The following is a 20,659-nucleotide window of genomic DNA, read 5'->3' as shown; positions in this document are numbered from 1 at the left end:
TTGGCCTATTGGGGAGGCGAGTGAAGGGTGTGTGCTCATGGGGTCCGTCCCGGTCACGGCCAGCTTTGGGGATGTCGCGGCCTTGGCTTGAGCCAGTGCTGTCTCAGTCCATGTCCAGGAGAAGAATGAAGCCCCTTCTGATCTTCAGGAGCCTCTCCAGCCCCAGATGGAGGTACTGGTTAGAAGGTCGAGTCTCTGGTGTTGGCTTTGTCCTGTAGAAGAGGTCCCTGGCGAGAAGGAAGGGGAGGCGAAGGGTCAAGCCCTCTGAGCCCCCGGCACCTCCCAGAACCTGAGCCCTGATGGACGGTACATCCTGGGACTCACCTCAGATCCTAACCAGTCCCCACAATAACGTCTTGAGACCTTGAATCAGAAGAAAAGGCATTCGTGTTTTGTTTTTGTGTTCTTTCTTTCTTTCTCTCTCTCTCTTTCTCTCTCTCTCTCCTAGTAGGGCTATGACCTCAAGTCACAGCATTAGCGACGTCTACTTCTAAACTATGGAATGTGGTCACACTGACGATAGAATTACTGGGAGCAAGGGGCAGGGAAGTGCTGTCCATGTTCACAGGGCTGAGTTACTGAGAGGTCTTTGGGAATCACACAGCACAGAGACACCAACAGTCAGACACCAAGCCCTTGGGGGGGCCTGGCTCTAGATATATTTTTTCTTGAGGTACCAGTAGGCAAAATAGCCCATCCCACCCAGGGAACCCATGAGGAAGGATGCCCCAAAGAATGATGGGGGTTTCCGCTTGACCAGCCGGAATGCGTTGGGGATGACAGCCGACAGCAGGGTGGTGTGGATGTCACCGAGGACTTTCCGGAAGGCAAAGCGTCTCTGGACCCTCTCAAAGAAGGACTGCAGGTTGGGACGGCTGCCATCTTCCCAGTATTTCTTGGACAGTCCTAGGAACTTGAGTCGGTGCAGGGTGGCCCCCAGAAGGACGTCAGCAAGGGTGAAAGCACAGCCACAGAGCCATAGCTCACATTTCTGTCCTGGATGGGGGACAGAGAAAAACCTGTGCATTCACTTCTCTCATTGTGCTGCCATTACCTCCCGAGTCATTGTTCCCATGGGCCTTTGATGATCTCTAATATTGATCCTTTTTTTTTTTTTTTTTTGCCAGTCCTGGGGCTTGACCTCAGGGCCTGAGCACTGTCCCTGACCTTCTTTTGCTCAAGGCTAGCACTCTACCACTTGAGCCACAGCGCCACTTGCAGCTTTTTCTGTTTATGTGGTAGTGAGGACCCAGGGCTTCATGCATGCTACGCGAGCACTCTACCACGAAGCCACATTCTCAGCCCCTGGAGATCCTTATGTGTGCCACCTCTATTCTTTTTATTTTAGGTGTGTGTGTGTGTGTGTGTGTGTGTGTGTGTGTGTGTGTGTGTGTGTGTGTATGTGTGACAGTTCAAGCTAGTGCCATTAGTAGTAGAGCACATGTGTGCATGCGCCCACGTGCACGTGCCAACAGTGTGACTTGAACTGAGGTCCTCAAATTCTTGCTTGGCTGTTTTACTCATGGCTAGGCATCCTGCCTCTTGAGCCATATCTCCACTTCCTCTTCTTCTTCTTCTTCTTCTTTTTTTTTTTTTTTTTTGCTACTTATATGGAGATAAGAGTCTCTCAGACTTGTCTGCTCCAATTAACCCCAAACCTCAATCCTCATATTCAGCCTTCTGAGTAGGTAGGATTCTAGGCACTTGACTCAACTGACTGTTTTGTGCACACACGTACACCAGTATTAGAGCTTAAACTTAAGGTTTCTTACTCTCCTTTGGCTTCTTGTACTCAAGGCTGGCACTCTACCACTTGAACCACAGAACCACTTCTGATTTTTCCAGGTAGTTTATAGAGATAAGAGTCTCATAGGCTTTTCTGCCTGGCTGGATTTGAATCCTAGGATCTCAACTTTCTGAATAGCTAGGATTACAGGCATGAGCCACCACTGTCACTTAGCTAATCAAATTTATCTTCAAAATACATCTTATATCTGGTGTCACCTCCACTTTTGCCATCTGAATCTAAACAACCGTAAGTTCTACTTGCACTATCATATGGTCCCTTGGGAGGCCCTGCTGTTCCAGCCCCTACCCCTTGAGTCTATTCTCAGCACAGAAGCCAACAAGATCCTGTTACAACCCAAAGGAAGCCCTCACTGGTGTATTAGTTCAGCAATCCTAGCTACTTGGGAGGCTGAGATCTGAGAACCATGGTTCAAAGGCAGCCCAGGCAAGAAAGTCTATGAGACTCTTATCTCCAATTAATCACCAAAAAATCTGGAAAGTAAAGCTGTGGCTCAAGTGATAGAACATCAGCCTGGAGTGAAAAAGCTAAGGGACAATGCCTAGGCCCTGAGTTCAAGCCCTAGTGCCAGCGCGTGCGCACGCGCGCGCACACACACACACACACACACACACATCCTTTGTCAAAGCTACACCATATTATGGTGAGAGTAGATGAGGCCTTTCAAGCCATACAAAGCTTTCCTTATGTGATGTGTCCCAGGTGCCTTTCAGACTCCAGACTCCAAGTGTGTGTGTGTGTGTGTGTGTGTGTGTGTGTGTGTGTGTGTGTGTAAGAGAGAGAGAGAGAGAGACAGACAGACAGTTCAAGCTAGTGCCATTAGTAGTAGAGCCAGGAAATGGACAATACTAACACACACCTGAGGACCAGGGAGCAAACCTGGGGTCTCTGGATTTAGAGATTGGGCAACCAGGAATAACCAGCATAGAAGAGAAGGGAGTGTGAAGTCCTGGAAGCTGAGCTAAGAAAGCATTGGAGGAGAAGGCAATGCATGGGTGTGTCAGAAAAGGAGGCCTGAAGTCAGGTACCAGTGGTTCACGCCTATAATCCTAGCTACTCAGGAGGCTGAGATCTGAGGACGGTGGTTCGAAGGCAGTCCTGGCAGGAAAAGTCCATGAGACTTTTGTCTCCAGTTAACTAGTCAGAAAAGGCTGGAAGTGGCACTGTGGCTTACATGGTAGAGCACTAGCTTTGAGCAAAAGAAGCTCAGGGACAGCACCCAGGCCCTGAGTTCAAGCACCAGGACCAGAAGAAAAAAAGAGGAGGCTTGAGCCCTGGCACAGACATTCAGCAACTGGTGATCTTGACAAGAGCACCCGGAGGAAATGCTGATGGCGAAGGCCTGGCTGGAAGGAGTTCAAGAAAGAAAGGAGAAGTGGAGATGGTGAGCAAAACTCCCTCCCTCTCTCCCTCTCCCAAGGAGTTTGCTGTAACGGGAGGGACAGGCTGGCAGTGTGAGGTCAAGAGCATGTGTGTAAGCCAAGAGGAAGAAAAAGGGTGTTGATGGAATGATCCAGCAGAAAGGTCAAAATGACACTGCGGAAAAGAGTGGAGATCTTTGATCTGATGAGTACAGATGGGATCCAGTACGGACAGGGACTCAGAACTGTCTAGTTCAAGAACAGCTCCTCCTTGGTGACAAGCTCACTTGTGCTACCATGATTTGTCATATCTAAGCTACCATCAGAGGCAGGAAGCCCACTCAGAAGTAAGAGAATAATTCGGCTATTGGTTGTAGGAAATGTCCCAATGCCAGAGCTGTTAAGATGGAATTTAATAATGGTGCATCTTGGAGTAGCTAAGTGGACTCTGCTGCTGGGTGGGTGGACTATCCTGAGGTTGGGCTGTGCTCCCATTTCCTGCTACACAGAAAGGAAGAAGCTAAGGTCCCTGAAGGAGAATGCTCACAAGTGAATTCTGCCTGTGTTTCTCCAGTCGTGCATTAAGGCCAGGTTAGTTAGGGTCACAGTTTGCAAGTACTGGGTAAGTGGTGATCCAAGCTTATCTGGATCTGAGGTCTGACCAAGTGAGCCTGAGGAGGCCAGGGAGGGGCAAAGGTGCTGGACATGAAGGCAAGGACTTGCCCGTGCTGATGGCTCGGGGAATTCCTGCTAGGTATGGGGGAAGCGAGGATGATGGATATAAGGTGGCAGGGTAGGATAAAGGGAGTTACTTCCCTGGCCACAGACTGCATGGAGTCAGCAAGAGACTGAATGTGGACAGACTGAGCTCAGGGCCCTCTTCTTTCAACCCTTTTACAGTCTCCTTACAGCAGGCGACACAACTTCTGCTTCATTCAGCAAACAGCAGCCTTTAGTCCCCTCCAGGAAGCCACAAAGCCCTTTCACTAATCTGTGTTAAACACACACCTTGTGTGTAGCCCTGATCTGCCTCTCTGTGTGTATCACTTGATATGATGTCTCAAAAAGGCTCATGTGGGGTTTCACATAACAAGTCCTACTGTATATGTGGGAAATTGAGTGCCTTGTCCAAGTGCACTCAGCTGGACAGTGGCCAAAGAAGGACTTGAACCAGGTCTGCTTCTCCAGCCCATGGCCCAAATGAATATGAGAGGATCTCTGAGATCTTGGGGGAAGAAAAGAGTATATTCCTGGGCAGGACAGGGGGTGGGGTAAATGAGTGGGCTGTGGCATCACCCACCCCAGAACTGGCACCTACCCTCATTCTCCAGCTTCCTCTTCTCCAGTTCTGCCTCGATCTGGTCCAGCACCATGGCCAGCTCCCCGAGGATCTTCTTCAGGTAGCTCACATCATCGTGCTCCAGGATCTTAGCCTGTAGTTAGAATAGGCAGGAGCCATAGGCTGAGCTGGCCTCTTTGGAGTGAGGCAATCCAGGGATGGAAGAACCTTTGCCTAAACCCTTACTGTGCACCAAGCCTCCAAATATCCCTTGCCTTGCTATGGCAAAGCATCTTCAATTACCTGGCACTTAACCAGCCCTGTCTGTCAGCCCTGTCTGACAGTGGCTCACCTGTTCTTCGCTAAGGAAGGAAGCACTGCCTTGTCCAGAAATACACTGCAGTTACCCTCTTACCCGTTGGCAGTCAATGGTTGACTGGCCTGAGGGTACTAAAGGGTGGCCTCAGGCTACAGGTGGACACTCCAGAGCTTCTTGTGCAATTGAGGGAAAGGCTTGGGACTTCTTACCTACCCTCTCATGCTTACTGGGATTTCCTCACAACACTTCTCAGTACCACTCTATGCAAGAACCTGAGTTCAATACTCAGCTTTCAGGCCATGACCTAAGATACAGGAGCCTGAGGCCCCAAGGTAGCAATCTGATCCTCACAGAACTAGCTTTTCTCCATGGGAAGGGGAAGAGGGAGCCCCCCTCCCCCACCGCAGGCTGGGGCTCTCACCATGAGCTTCTTTTGTTTAGAAAGGTAGGGCTCTGATAGCTGAGGCTCCTCATGATCCAGCTTCATGAGGTCCGTGGTGGCATTGGCTAAATGTCCTGGGGAGAGAATAAGAAAGGCCCCTCATACCCAGGGTCTCCCCAGCCCCTCACTGGCCAGAGAAGTTAGAATAGCAACAGCCAGCACCAAGCAAGCCCTTCAGGCTGCCACGTGGGCCTGGATGAGAGCTGCCCTCAGCTCAGCCAGTCACACACACACACACACACACACACACACACACACGGATATCTCATGGCAGCATGATCGGTGTGTAACCAGGAAAGAACAGAATGGAGGACAAGAATGGGGGACACAGAGGGCGGCCTGCCTAGGGCACAAGGGGCCCAGAAATTTTGAGGAGGAGGAGACTATCCTTAAGGGTGAGTAGGAGATTGCAGAAACAGATAGAACCCCAAACCCAATCTCATCATCCTCCCTCCCCACCGCGGCATCCCGCAGCACCCCTCCCCCACAGGAAGCCAAGACAGATGAGGAAGGGGGAGGTCCCAACTCTTCCAGACCCCAGTGGATCTGATCTGCTGTCCAGAGAGCTCTAGCTCCTCCCACTTAACCTCCCCCTCCAGCCCGCCAGCTGCTGCTTCACACAGACGCACAGCCACTCACATACCTGGAGCTAGGCTGTCTCTCCACCCTCTCCTAGCTCCGCAAGAGACCTCCTCACCTACGTCCCAGACCCTACCACTCCCAGTTTGAAGCTCATCCCTGCCCTGATAAGTGTCCCTTCGATAGTGTCCTCTCCATCTCTGTTTCCTCTCACCAGCTCCATGTTCTGTGGGTTCCCTCCAGGGTGTCCCTAGCACCAGACATATGTCTCAGTCACTCCAAAAGCTTCCCACTCCCTGAAGGTGCCAGAACATTCCAAAACTCCAGGCCTCTGTACACACGACTTCTCTCTCCTGGAATAGCCATGCCCTCGATTCCCGGAAGCCTCCTTGGGTACACACACACACACACACACACACACACACACACACACTCCTCTGTGAAGCCCAGCCTTGAGTGTGAGCCTCTGTGCCTTTGTCCCCAGTGAACACTCCACAGATCTCTGACAGGCAAAGCCATGGCGGACTCCCTCCACCTGCGCAGTGCACAACCTTGCTTGCTGTGTGTGGAAATGTTAATGCTAACATGGCAGTCTGTGGATGCAGAGGTCTCCCTATGGCACCTGAGATTTTGCAAGGCAGTCACTGTCACAGATGCAGCTTGGTTCCCTTACAGCCCAGCAATAAAAAGAGCAGAGAAAGCAACGAGTGTAGTTGTGTAGCTTCTGCCCACTGAGGTTTAGCCATGCACCACCCACCCGCAGCTCCACAAGGTCAGTCGCCAGTAAACACTCTCTAGGGCTTTCCAGTGCTGTGGCTATATTTAAGTCTCATGGATGTTTTATGAATGCCAAGGTCAACTTGTCTCGTGCCCATCCCCCAGGGCTTCTCTTGCGGCTCTCTTGAGACTTCAGGAGGTCTTAGATGATTTGGGGTGGTGTCATTTCAGGTTGGCTTTCTGCCCCCCTGCCTCCTGGGAGGTTTCCCTTTGTCCCATCTTAGTTGAAGTCCTTAGATGCTCCCTGCTTCTTCAATGGAGGTCGAGGGCTGGGCCTTCTCTTGACCCCACTGTCTCCCAGATGCCCCACGTAGCTCAGGACAAGAGGAAGGAAGCAGCCCACCCTCAAGAGGCAGGGATCTGTCCCTAGGCCAGGCCACATCACCATTTACCTAAAAAACCACCAGGGCCTCTGAACCGCTCCATCTGCTTTTACTGCCCCCCTGTCACTCCCCACTAACTTCTTGATCGAACCCCTCATCTGCCAGACCCAGTTCCCCAGACTCACAAAAGACCCCCCAACACCCCTTTGGCCTGGGCTCTACTGCGCTGAACTTCCCACAACCCCTCACACATCACGCAAGTCCTCCCACAACCTGGCCCCCTCGCCTCCTGCTCCTTCCCCAGCTGCTCCAATCTATCCTTGGATGGTACCAGGCCCCTAGGGGTCAGGATGGGCATCTTCCATGGCTCCAAACCTCCATTAGACTCCAATCACATGGTTGGGAGTAGATAAAAGATTTTTTTAAAACTGTTTTTGTACAGGGTATACCTGCAGACTTGTTTTTAAAAAATTCCAACAGTGCTAAAGAATGTACAGTAGCAGTAAATCTCTCTCCTCTCCATCTGCAGATGGGCGGCTCTGCTCCTCAAAGCCTATTGCTGCTGGCAGCTTCCTGTGTGCTTCCTCCCAGAACCCCCCTTGCCGGTACTAAGAGCCCCTGTGAATGTTTAAGTGTCTCTTGTCCTTTTTGGGGGGATGGGGGTGGTGTGGAGACAGTCTGACTATGTAGCCCACAATTCACAATCCTCCTGCCTCAGCCTTGCAGGCATGTCACATCAAGCTTGCCCTCCCCTCCCCCGCCCCCTTTCTGCTTTTTCCACTCCTTAGTCTCTCTGAGAGAACATCACATGCCTACTGTTCTTTTTTAAACATCTGCACAGTATTCCACTGTACGGCAAGGCCATAACTGATTTACCCACTCCCCACCCCATGGGTAGCTGAGTTCTTTCTGCTGATATTTCTCACTCCGACCGACTGTGCTGCAGTGAACCTCTTTGCCCATCCCTCTCAGTGGCCAAGTCCAGTGCAACTGCGCAATAGTCTCCAGACCCTTACAGGTTTGATTGAGGCTGTCCAAGCTTACTCTGCGTCACATTGTAATGCCCAGGTCCTTGTCTTCACGCTGGTGGAACTCTGGCCCTGGACACACAAGTCAAGTCCACCCCTGCCCATCCTCAGCCCCTGCCCAGCGGCTTATAAGTGTTGTCAGACCACACAGTAAATAAATCCTGAGGGGCTGGGGATATGGCCTAGTGGCAAGAGAGCTTGCCTCCCATACATGAAGCCCTAGGTTCGATTCCCCAGCACCACATATACAGAAAACGGCCAGAAGGGGCGCTGTGGCTCAGGTGGCAAAGTGCTGGCCTTGAGTTGGAAGAAGCCAGGGATGGTGCTCAGGCCCTGAGTCCAAGGCCCAGGACTGGCCAATAAAATAAAATAAAATAAATCCTGAGGATAAGAGGCAGGGCTGATGTTACACCCAGAGCCCTCCCTGCCTTTGTCAATCAGCGAGACAGTGGAATGGGAAGGGAAGGGATCCTACAAGGTAGAGTCACAGGACCCTGAGGTCCCAAATCCCCAAATCCCTGTGAGCAGCTACAGAGGGACGATCTGACTTAACCAACTTCCACTTTGCTGGGTGCTAGATCTAAAAGGATGAACCGGGCTGTGGACATGTTCAGGCTACTGACAAGGGTAGCTCATGGTTGGCCATGAAATTGAAAACAGAGACACCCCCCCCCCACACACACACATACACACACCGAGCAGCCTTAACAGTCCCACCCCTGAGGTTACCCAGTGACCTGAGCAGCCAGTTAAAGGGCCTCTTCCTGAGCCCCAAGCCCAGGGGTGTGTGGTTAGGACTAATTGAGGATCCCAATCCCTCCCTCCACCCCCTGCCAGCTTCACAGGGACCAAAAAGCCTCTCAAGGACAGAAGACCCCATAGCTTCTGCATGGGGTGGCAGGACCAGGGCCAGGGCAAGGGGACAGAGCCATATTCCATTAGAAACAGTGAAAGGGATGGAAAGCCAGAGAGAAGGGAAGAGGAAGAAAGCAGGAGGAGGGAGAAGGAGAAGGAGGAAGGCGAGAGAGAGGAAAAGGGACAAAAAATATCTCATATTGACCTGGGCATGGTGGCTCGTGTCTGTAATTCTAGCCACTTGGGTGGAGGACATAGAAGGATCTTGGTCTGAGGCCTGCCCCAAGGTGGATAGGAGGGGGAACTAACCTTAAAAATTACTAAAGCTTTCCTCTAGTTTTCCTTTATGTGTTTATGAGGTGGGCACTTTTGTAATAGTTTACCTACTTTCTTGATTTCTTTGTCTTTTGTTGGTCGTGGGGCTTGGAGTCTGGGCCTGGGTGCTGTCCCTGAGCTCTTCAGCTCAAAGCTACTACCCTACCACTTGAGCCACAGTGCCACTTCCGTACCTACTTTCTTTGCTGGTTGCAATCATATTTATTTCCCTACTGGTCTACTTTGTATAGATTTTGATCATTACAGATTGTACATACTTACTGAATTACCAAACTGTACTCCATGAAGACAACTGTTATCTCTATTTAAAATACGTTAAATTTGATATGTTGAATTAATACTTCTTTGTACAACTATTTAAAGATTTAAAAAATTAATGTAAAAAATGTAAAGCAAAAGGGGTTTCAGGTAAGGCCCTGAGTTCAAGTCCCAGTACAGAGAGAGACATAGAGACACACACAGAAGTGGAAAGAGAGAGAGAGAGAAGAGCATGCCAGCTCCCAGTAAGAGACAGAATCCCCAGTGACACACAGAGAGGCGAGAAGGAGAGAGGGAGGAAAGGGGAGGACAAGGAGAAAGAAACCCAGGCTGGAGGACAAATCACAAGGCCTCCTGCCTACAGGAGGGGGGACAGGGAAGGGCCTCCAAGCTGCTCGCACTCACTGCGAATCTCGGCCGTGGCGTACTTGGGGATCATGGAGTCAGTGGTGAGCTCAGGGTGCAGGATGCAGCCGTGGGTGTAGGCGTCCATGGGCAGCGCGTCTAGCAGCTCCCTGTACTGCAGCACCCGGGCATGCTGCGGGCTGCCAGCTTCAGGCATCAGGGCCACCACGTGCTCTGCGGGGCATGGCCACAGGCTGGGCCAAGTCCTCAACTGGCCCTGCCTCAGCCACCCACCCTTACCATCCCAGAACCCCAAATGTCACCCCCAGAGGTCCCAGGCACCTTTGTTCCCAGAACTGGGACTGGTTAACTGGACATAAGAGTCCCACGGACTTGCCCACCCAGGCTGGCTTCAAACCATGATCCTTAAATCTCAGCCTTCTGAGTAGCTAGGATTACAGGGGTGAGCCACCATTGCCCATCATAATGCATCATCATTATTATTATTTTACCGTATAGCCACTGTGCTGGCCCCCTTCAGTGGCTGCCTGAGTCTCTGCCACAGGCAGCTAATCCTGAGCCTGTTGAAGGCCAAGGGCGGGAGGGAATACAGGGCCCCTACAAGGTTCTGGGGTCTGCAGGGTGCTCAGGTGGCTGGCACTCTGTTTGTGGTGTGCCTGGGAGTCTGGCCCCTACTGGGTTACAGGTCACACGGTGCTGGATTGGAGGAAATCTGTGAGACATGGGGGGAACCCCTAGAGTGTCTGTGTCCTGGCCTGGGTCTCCAGGGGTTCTGGGGACTGGAGCTGCAGGTCCTTCCTAGGTCCCCACCATGTCCTCTCTGCAGGCCAGGGGAGCAAGTTGGGGGGGGGGATTGTAGGGGGCTAGACCTGCAGCAGTCCTTACCACTCTGAGATTCTTGGGGGGCATCTGACCACTGCCTGTAGCCCAGGGAAACATTTGGGTGGTAATGGGCCTCACCAAAGGTCCAGTGGCTTTCTGAGACTCCAGGGCCTGGCATAAGCCAGTGAGGCCTGTAGGGCCTGCGGCTGGGTGTCCCCCTGCCCCTGTGGCCCGGCGTGGGGTCCCCCCCACCAGGTACCTCCAGTGAAGGTGCGCTCCACGTAGTCGATGATCTGGTCGTAGTCACTGATGATGTTGTCCCGGTGGATGATGACGGGCACCTCCTCACCCAGGTTGAGCCGCATGAACCAGGGCTCCTTGTGCTCGCTCTGCGGCAGGCTCACGTCCCGCTCCTCGCACGCCAGCCCCTTCTCAGCGATCACCAGCCGCACCTGCAGGCGCCAGGGTCAGAGCGGGGACGGCAAGGCGGGCGAACACGGGGACACTCTGCCCGGGTGGGGCGGGGCGTGTGGGGAGGGAGGTCAGAGGTCACACACAGGAGGGGACACTGTTGCTTTCAGCCCATTCTTGGTCATGGGGGTGGGGAGTTATGTGTCCCAGGGGCAGTGCTGGGTGGGGAGGAGGGATGGGCCAGTACCAGAGCTTGAACTCAGGGCCTGGGTGCTGTTTCTTAGTTTTTTTTTCACTCAAGGCTGGGTCTGTACCACTTGAGCCACGGCTCTGTTTCTGTCTTTTTGGTGGTTAATTGGAGATAAGAGTCTCATGAACTTTCCTGACCAGGCTGGCTTCAAACCACAATCCTCACATTTCAGCCTCCCGAGTAGCTGGGATACAGGCGTGAGGCACCAGCACCCAATATTTTGGGAGCTCTTAGAAACATTAGGAGGCGGTGCTTGCCCGCAGGAAGTGGGTCACTAGGAGTGACTTTGAAGGCTGTGCCTCATCCCTTGTCCCTTCTGTCTGTTTTCTGTCCGCCATGAGGTGAACAGTCTTCTCTCCACCCTACACCGTGATGCCCTGTCTTACATAGGCCTAGAAACAAGGAGCCAGCAACCATGGGCTAAAACCATGAGCCACAAATACTGCCCCCACCCTTTATTTTTCTCAGTTGTTTGTAGCAATGCTGACATAACTACCAGGTATGGGCAATTAATAGGACCCATTCTAGTCTCCAAACACCTCCCAGCTGATCACCCAGTTGGGTGCTCACAGCAACTCCCCACACAATGGCAGAACAGGCACTGATTCCCTATTTTCCTTACTGAGAAGACGAAAGCCCAGCGAGATCAAGTGACTTACCTGAGGTCAAACAGCAGTTCAGCAAGGAACTTAAAATGGAAAGGACGGTTCCTGACTCCCACACAGAACCCTCTTCCCTGAGTACTCTGGGGAGTCCTGACTTGCCCCCCTCCTGAAATGGTCTTGTGTCTCCAGGGAGCGCCCAACAAACACTTGTGATGGAATCTGCCAGCCTCAAAACTGGCCTGGGAGATGGCAGAATCCCATCTTCCCTCTGTGCATTTCAATTGTGCCAACCTCAGACCTTGTCCCAGGTCCCCAGCAAGAGGTGGCAGGGACTCTGATCCATAGAGATTGGATAGGGAGGGAGAGAGGGAGGGAGGGAGAAGGAGGAGGGCACCCCTGTGAGGCAGGGGCTCATTCTCCTCCAACATCCCATCCTCACACACTCCAGGGGTGCTGGCCTGAGAACCAGGCACCCCAGCCTTCCTCCTAGGTGCCAGGAGTTCAGCTTCCAGAAGAGGCAGTGTGGCATCTGGGGAGCGCCCTCATGCCATGTCACTCGAGTATCAGCTCCCGCCCTGCCTTGCTGGATGCTTGGCTTTCTACCCTGCTTCACTTCTTCCAGAGTTCCCTCCAGGCTTGTGGGAGGATGAAACGCCTGACACGGTAGGAGCGATGGGTCTTAGCTATGTGCATGAAACCAAGTGTTGGAGGCAGACAGATCTGGAATTGAAGCTTGGCTCTACTGCTGTGTGACGTTGGACAGGTCACGGGACCTCTCTGACCTCTAGTTTCAGTGAGGTAAGGAGTGTAATCTGCTTGAGAGTGGTGTGAGGTTGAAGGGGAGTGATATGATGCACACACCTGTATTCAGTAGTGGCCTAGTTCCCTCCTACCCTCCCTCACAGCTAACACAAACACTTTCTTTTCAGTTGCCTGTGGGAAAGGAGAAACACTCACTCACAGGTCCATTTGCTCCGTTAACCAAAATCCAGTCCCATGGCAGGGAGGGGAGAGGAGGGGCACGATGCTGGAAACATCCCTGGGCTGCCGGCAGGGCCTTGGCTCACCTCGCTGACAGCTGTGGCAATGCTGTGTGACCTCAGAGCCTCACTGCACCTTTCTGAGCTTCGCTTTTCATACTGGCCGTGAAGTGTGGGGGTGGATTCCATCCTAGGAGCACCCAGCAGCTGTGCTGTGGGCTATGAGAAAGAGGCCCCTGCAGGAGACCCAGCTGCTCTGTCTCGCCAGGGGGCCGTGGGAGGGGCTGCTGGTTCTGCACCATGGATGGAGAGCAGCAGGCCTGCAGAGGGTGAGCTGCCGGGGTTGGGGGGGGGGGGCGGCATCTGCTCAGGTTTGGGTGTGTGAGGAGCATGTGTGGGTGAACAGGCGTGTGAGCTTGAGCATGGCAGTGCATGGATGAGTATACAGAGGTGTGTGTACTCAGGCCATGGCTGAGGGTTACTGCACATCTGTGTGCACAAGTGAGTATGTGTCCATGTGTGTGTGGTGTGCCCGAGTGAGCGCAGGTGTGGATGGGTGTCTGTGGGCACTGGATGGCCCATGCCCTGGAGAAGCACAGGGAGTCCAGGCTGGAGCTGCATGGGAGAAGCTCACTCTCCCGGCATGCTTTGGGTGTGGTAATCCCAGCTGGGAGGGGCTTCTGGGTCACCCTGGCCTGTGGTCAAGGAGACGCTCACCTTTAGCTGAGCTGCAGACCAGAGCCATGTGCCATTCTGTGGGGGGAGGGGAGCCCAGAGAGGAAGCTGGGCCCTAGGGAAGGGCAGGCAGCCACCAAAGCCATCTGCCATCTCTGCCTCCTGGAGGCTTTATAGACTTAAATGGTCACCACTTGGTGTCCCCAGACTTCAGCCATCTCTGGGTACAGTCTTCCCTGTGGATGCCTGAGAAGGGGCCACTGGTGTTTCCTTTCCTGCGTCACATGGGATGGGTCCCCCTTACCAGGCCTTGTTATGTGATGGATGCCCCAGGTAGGCCGCTCTGACCAGCCCTTTAGTTGCTGTGTGACTATTCAAGGAATCCAGTCTCTGAACCTTATTAATCTCAAATATCTTCTCTTTAAAAAAAAAAAAAAAAGTAATAGATTTTTTGTTTTGTGTGTGTGTGCACATGCACATGCACAGGCTTAAGAACTGGGGCTTGAACTCAAGAGCCTCACACTCACACTTGGCTTTTTAACTTAAGGTTGACATTCTCCCACCTGAGCCATACCTTCATGTCTGGCTTTTGACTGGTAAATTGGAGACAAGAATACCCTGGTTGGCTTAGAACCATGATCCTCAGATTTCAATCTCTTGAGTAGCTAAGATTATCGTCATGAGCCACCAGTGCCTGGTCGATTTTAATTTTAGAGCAGTTTTGGGCTTACAGAATCCAACACCTTCTTCATCTTATGGCTTATCAACACATTGCTTCACAATAAGCATTCACGGAGTGCTTGCTAGACCTAGACTTTGTTCTGAGTCGGGGTGGCTCTGTCCTGAATGAGACAGATCACTGCCCTTGGGAGCTGGGGTTCCAGGGGGGCAGATGCACATTAGGCACTTAAGACAACAACATGCTCAGAGGCAGAGGTGGTTTTAAACATGGAGGTCCAGCAATCAAGGCCCTGAGGAGGTGACATTGGAAGGAAGTTTGGAACAGGGTAAGGGAACAGTCAGACAAGGGCCTGAGGAAGGAGCTCCAGGCAGAGGGACAACCAGTGTAAAGGCATTAAGGAGGGGGCATGGGGACAGGTCTGAGGCTAGTGTCAAAGCCAGGGTGGACAGGGATGAGAATAGAGGGGCAGAGAAAGGATCATGTGTAAATGCTTTAATGGGGACTCCCAGACTCAAGGTCTTTTCCATGAGCAAGTCCCAGAAGCCTATAAGCTAGGCTGGGAGATGACCAGACTGGCACCGTCATAGGAATGTGGGTGCTAAAGGGGTGTAGGACTGGCTTCAGGGTTGGTATAGCTACCACCAAGTGCAGTAAACACTCACAGCCAACTTCTACGTGGCAGTAATTGAACCTGCCACCAGATCACATGAGAGACACACTTCCCATCATGTAGCCTGGCCTGGCCCTGACTGTCCTGAATGTAGCCAGGTGAGGAGTCTGGGGCCATTGTGAAGACTCTGGGTGTCTCCCAGAGGAACTTGGGGAGCCATTGCAGGTGCCTGCAGGAGAGTGGTGCAAAGTGAAGTATAACCAAGGCTTGAGCCAGAGCCCAGGTGTCTGAAAGTCAAGGCCAGAATGAGAGGTGGAGGCTCATCCTTCTTCTAGACCCCAGGGGTCAGGACTGGTCTCTGGCAGGACCCAGACCTGGATCTCTTCCCCCTGAGGATGGAAGGCTGGGGCCTCCAGGTCCAGCACAATGGCAGAGCCTGGGATAATGGGGTAAGGGGATCGTGAACAGGAAACTGGATGGACCTCAGAGACTGGCCCTCAGAGACTCACCCTAGTGGAAACGCAGGCTGTCACTCACATTGCCTTTCGGCTGTGCCAAGCGCTGGGCTGAGAATTGTACATGTAATGACTCGGTTAATCCTTACAAATACTCAGGGAGGTGGGACTGTCACCAACTAACATCCTAGCTCCTACTAATATCCTCGGTTTACAAAGGAGGAAACAGGCACAGAGACAATGAGTAACTTGCTCAAAGTCACACAGCTAGGAAACAACAATACTGGGGTTTAAAAGCTGGCAGGTGTGAGATGAGCGTGTAGAAAGTTTGGGGGAAGGAAGGAGTGATGCAGGGGGTATTATGCATCAAGTTCATTTTCCCAGGAGGCAACTTAGGATCAGAGGGCCAGACAACACAGCCAATCAGTGGGGATCCTGCCGTTTGCTCCTCTCAACCTCACTCCTACCCCTAGATAAGGGGTTCCTCACCCCTGTCAGGTCATGGAAGGCCCTCAAAATCATTTGGTGCATGATGGGACACAACCCACATTTCTCATTGGCTACCCGTGGCCATCTGCCTGTATTGATCATTGTGTGATCCATGAATGGTGATATAAATATCCAAATGATCCTTGGCAAGGAACAGGTTCCTCACCACTATCCTCATGGCAGGGGAGGCTGGGGCAGGAGTCCCTCACATTTACACTCTGCATTTACAGGCTCTTTTACACCCTTGGTCCCAAGTTGTCCCCCATGATGGTTCCTGAAAGTTCACCATCAGCCTACAGTTGTGTGCCAAGGTGTGATCAGGTATGATACACTTGGTCTTTACAGCCCCTGGAGGGAGGGAGGCAAACAGATGAACCAAGTGTGACCTAAAGGGGTGAAGACTCTGCCCCTGGCCATGCCACCGGGAGTGGCAAGGTTGGGATTAGACCTCGAGCCTGGGCTCACGCCACCACCCATGTCTTCACCATGGCAGCCAGCGCTCATGGCTGACATCCTATGCACTGCGCATGTGCTATTCTGGGTGATGCACATGCGTGCATGGGCAGCCTCCTCACAGTGGCCCTATCGAGGGGCCTCTTTCTACTCTCAGTGTGCAGGCTGGCTAGCGAGAGGTAAGGCAGTGTGTACAGGTCTCCCAGCTGGTCAGGGCGGAGCTGAGCTCCAAGCTCAGATCAGCTGGGTCCACACTGCCCTGATGCCTTCTGGATCTGGAACAGCCCTCAGATGCCCGGGGAGCTGCCATGGTTGTTTTCTGCTATCAGCAGCCCATATTCCTTTAAGGCCTGGTTTCTCTTACGATCATCTGCTGTGAGGAGCTTCTCTACCTTCCAGCCAGACCCTTCAGTGCCAGAGGGAAGTTCCTGCTACCTGCCAGGCACTTAAGCCTCTGGCTGTGGAAACCCTAGAAATCCTGCAGAGGATTCTTTAGATCAAGGATTCTGCAGGGGGTCCTGGAGAAGGCTGGACCCTTTTCCAGATGCAGCCATTGAGTCACAGAGGGGTGACTGTGACTTGTCCAAGGTCACTCAGGCAGCAAGAAGCCAAGAAGAGACTAGAACCCAGGGCTGTGTGGCTGCTGACCCATGCTCTTTTTGCCAGGCTGTACTCACTCTGGGCTCCACCTGGAGCCCCCAGGCCAGGGGAGGCCACGGCAGAGGAGATGGGAGGATGTCTCAGATAGCATGGTAGAAGCTTGGTCCCAAGTACAGTCGCTGTGGTCGTCCCAAGCCTGATTCCAAGGCCACCTATGCTCTGATCCCAGACTAGGTAGAAAATATTCCAAGAAGGAAGAGCAGGAAACTTCCACCCCCTTCTGGCGTGCCAGCGTTCTGTCCTGACCACTGAGGCCTGATTCATGAGAGCCAAGAGGAAGGGGTTCTGCAATTTGGAGATTTGTTGGTTCACCCCCAAACTGGTGAATCTATTCAAGTTCAGCATGTGTGCGGCCCAAGCACCTGGCCCAGCCCCTGGTTTGCAGTACATGTATAGAACTTACAGATGAGTCCCAGAACGACCTTGGTTAACTTAGGCCTTCCTTTACCTAGCATTTTCTGCCTTATTTTTTTGGTGTTTGAACTTGAACTCAGGGCCTCCCATATACTAAACATGAACTCTACCAATGAACTCTACCCATAGCCATATCGCCTACCATTTAACACCACACCTCCTATTCCCAGAGCCTTGGCCCTCTAAGTGGGCATCACCAGTAGCAGGTTTTTTTTTTGGGGGGGGGGGCACATCCTCTCACTTTTCCCTTACAGTAGCCCATGGAGGAAGTAATTGTGTTAGCCCTATTTTACAGATTACAACACTGAGGCTTTGGAAAGGCAATGCAACTTGTGCAAAGCTCTACAGTGGGCGAGGTGAAGATGGCTCTCCTGCTGGGGGTTGGTGGGGCCTCAACTATAGACTGTAAAATGGGGACAACCCAAAAGTGGCTGATGGAAAGGTAGGGCCTGGGCCTCGTAGACCTAGTGAGCCAGGTCTTCTCTGGGAGAATCCAGCAGGCTGTGTCTTAGCTGGGATCACACTCAAGCCAGTACCAAGTGATGCCTCCCGGTTCACAGACGTCCTGGCAAGCACGCAGGACTAGAGTTCAAGGGGGCTTTTGGTAAATCACCATTATCATCATCCCAGTCTCCAGATGATGAAACTGAACCTGGGCCATGGCTCAAACCCCAGAGGCTTTGGTTGCAAAGCCCTTTCTTTTCTTTTCGTAGAAAAACGAGTGAATGAAAGAAAAGGATCTTCCGGGGCGAGGAAGAGCCCGGGCAGGCGGGGAGGAAGCTCTGGGGCTCGGCTGGACCAGGCTTCAGGCTCTGGCCATGGTGCTGAACCCACACTCCCGAGAAAGGACCGCGCTCCAAGTGGGAGAGTCCAGCCCTTCGAGACAGCTTTGTTTTAGGGTGCAGTTCCTTCCTCCCTAGGATGCCGGAATCGAGTCCCGGGCTGGATGTCAGCTGTCCCCCAGCCCTCCTGGGTCTGAGAGGGGCTTTGGGGGTACTGGCCCATCGGTGCCTTTAAGAGCAAAACACAGCTCGGCAGGGCTGCGAGCCGGTGTGTGAGGGGCTGGGTTAACGCTTTCCTTCCCAGCTGGAGAGGAGGGGACGAATCTTCCAAGCCCAGGCCCGTGGAAGGCCCTGGCCCGGATAGAGGGGCGCGGAGCTCTGAGCGGGGTACAGTGTCCTGGAGGAAGGCTGGGCCCGCCGGGAGCGCTTCTTCCCCGCCCCACACCCCGGCAGCCCCCGGACCCGCACCCCGGCAGGCCGCTCCACAGCAGTGCCCGGCGCCCCGCGCCTTTGTCTGTTCTCACCCCCACCCCACCCCAGGACAGGTCTCCGGGAGGGGCTGCGCCCTGGGGCCCAGGGAGTACCGGCCACCGCCGAGGACAGTCGCCGGGATCCCTCGGGCCCCTTCCCGCCTCTGGGGTCCCAGGCCCCCCCAGCCCTGGCTGCGCCCCACCTCCCCGGCCTCCGGGCGCCCAGCTCTACCTTCTGCGAGCTGAAGGACTGGGTCCAGTGGTAGAGAACCAGGCTCTCCTTGGGCCAATGGGCGGGGCTGGCCGCCTCGGGCGCGTCCGGGGCCTCGGCCGGCTTGGCCGCATCGCTCTCCAGCGCCGAGATGGGCCACCAGCTGCAGTTGGTGGGGGTCAGGTTGTTGGGGGTCGCCATGACAGCCGGCGATCGGAGGAGGAGGAGGAGGAGGAGAAGGAGGAGGAAGAGGAGGAGGAGGAGGAGGAGGAGGAGGAGGAAGACGGCGGCTCCGCGGCTCGCTCGCCCAACATCACATGGCCTCGCCGAGCCTGCCCCTCTCCTTCCCTCCCCCTCCCCGCCAAGTCATTGCTCACCGGCCGAGGGGGAGGGGAGTGGGGATCCCGGGCGCCGCGCTCCCCTCCCCCCCCGCCCCTCCCCGCGCCCCCGGGAACGCCACGGTCCTCCCCCGGCGCCCCGCGGAGGGCGGGGCCCGAGCATCCCTGCAAGTGGGCCGCACCCCCCCCCCCCCCCATCCCCGGGGCGCGCACGGCTGGCTGGCTGGCTGGGCTGGCCGGGCACCTGCTCGAGGGGCCACCATGACGGGTAGTAGGGGCGTCTCCACCTTTTAGCAAGGAATAGCCCTGCTCGCTTTGAAACTGTTATTTTCTGACTTGTTCCCACCCCCTTCCCCCCCCCTACCCCCACCCCAGGGGTTCCCGAGGGTGAAAAGGGAGCCAAGGATGAAGTATTTAACCAGGCAACAGGCACTGACTGAGCTTCTAAGCCCACGCCCCTCCCCTCAAAATTTGCCCCCCCCCCAACCCCATTAGCCTATCTTCTGGAGGAGGAAACTAAGGCAAGAGAGGCTAAGTGACCTTGGGCAAGGTCACCTGGTTACTGACTGGTGGGCCCTGCGATGCCAGCCCAGGCAGCGTGGCTCCAGAGCCTGTGCTGTCAGCAGTAGGTCAGGACAGGATGCCACACCAACAGCACAGCAGACCTGGCCTGCACCGTAATCACTTTTCCCAGATGAGGAAGGTGAGACACAGATGCCACCAGTCCAAAGGCCCACCTGTACTCCCAAGAGACGGGGACACCCTCAGAGGAGTCCAAAGGACGCCTGTGACACCTTTGTCCGTAGGGATGACTTGAACATTCCTGGAAACCATGTAAAGTTCTTTTTTTTTCTTTTTATGTCAGGCTTGAACTCAGGGCCTGGACGCTGTCCCGGAGCTCTTGTGCTCCAGGATAGGGCCCTACCACTTTGAGCCACAGCTCCACTTCCCGTTTTTGAGTGGCTAATTGGAGATAAGAGTCTCACGGGGACTTCTCTGCCTGGGCTGGCTCTGAATCACTGTCTTCAGATCCCAGCCTCCTGAATAGCTTGGATTACAGGTGTGAGCCACTAGTCCCCAGCTCATGTAAGTTCTTAAATGCACCCTTGCTTCCCATAAAGAATATTATTTTAATTTACCATTGGGCGAAAACAGGAGCAGGCTTGGAGAGGATCCATGTACTGGTTCAGCCCCTTGTTGCTTCACGTGAGGGATGTGTTCTGAGAAATGTCTTCAGGCAACATCATGATGCAAACATCACAGCGTCCTTAGATTAAACCAAGATGACTACGACACCATTAGGTGATGTAACCGCACGGGACCACCACTATATATGTGCTCCATGGTTGAACTAAGTCTGTACGCACCACATAAATATAGTCAGGAAGATCAACTTTTCAGTTTGCTACTAGAGATGCGTGGTCTCATAGCCTCCCAGATTGTATGTGTTACTAATAAGTACCACTCATCAGTGTCCTTCCTCCTACCAGGCAACAGAAGTTCTGTGGCCTGTGGATTTCCCTTTTCAACTTGGCTGCCAGGAAGCCTAGAGCTACTTTCTATTAAGTTCTAGTTGTTACATTAGCCTACCAGGTTCAACAAAGTCTCTGTCACTCCTGATT

The 20,659-nt window shown here is 53.6% G+C and overlaps 1 protein-coding gene across 5 annotated transcripts; it reads right to left on the bottom strand.

Annotated features, from left to right (window-relative positions):
- Positions 1 to 652: 652 nt before the first annotated feature.
- Positions 653 to 18,900, bottom strand: Gdap1l1 (ganglioside induced differentiation associated protein 1 like 1). 5 transcript variants are annotated; one of them, XM_048349461.1, is made up of 6 exons: positions 18,721 to 18,900; positions 10,775 to 11,004; positions 9,770 to 9,963; positions 5,188 to 5,282; positions 4,487 to 4,601; positions 653 to 996 (listed from the first exon to the last, which is right to left on the bottom strand). In XM_048349461.1, the coding sequence occupies exons 1-6, from the start codon at positions 18,898 to 18,900 to the stop codon at positions 653 to 655; spliced, it is 1,158 nt and encodes a 385-aa protein (XP_048205418.1). The 5 variants fall into 5 exon arrangements, with proteins under 5 accessions (XP_048205418.1, XP_048205419.1, XP_048205420.1 ...); XM_048349462.1 differs by having other exon boundaries at positions 9,770 to 9,943; positions 10,812 to 11,004; XM_048349463.1 differs by having other exon boundaries at positions 9,770 to 9,943; positions 10,812 to 11,014; positions 18,722 to 18,900.
- Positions 18,901 to 20,659: the final 1,759 nt, after the last annotated feature.

This window comes from Perognathus longimembris, chromosome 6 (assembly GCF_023159225.1).
Source record: "Perognathus longimembris pacificus isolate PPM17 chromosome 6, ASM2315922v1, whole genome shotgun sequence".
Lineage (NCBI taxonomy): Eukaryota > Metazoa > Chordata > Mammalia > Rodentia > Heteromyidae > Perognathus > Perognathus longimembris.
The sequence above is the reverse complement of the archived record's forward strand: the minus strand, read 5'-3'. Positions and strand labels throughout refer to the sequence as shown.

Bases quoted from the DNA above. Each gene is read 5' to 3' on its own strand.
- Gdap1l1 (XM_048349461.1), bottom strand. From the start codon at position 18,900: ATGGCGACCCCCAACAACCTGACCCCCACCAACTGCAGCTGGTGGCCC. The intron at 9,964-10,774 runs GCAGGGGGACAC...GACTTGGCCCAG, and splicing joins CCCCACGCCGGGCCACAGGG to CCTGTGGCCATGCCCCGCAG. The intron at 5,283-9,769 runs GTGAGTGCGAGC...TTCTCTCCCCAG, and splicing joins CGCCACGGCCGAGATTCGCA to GACATTTAGCCAATGCCACC.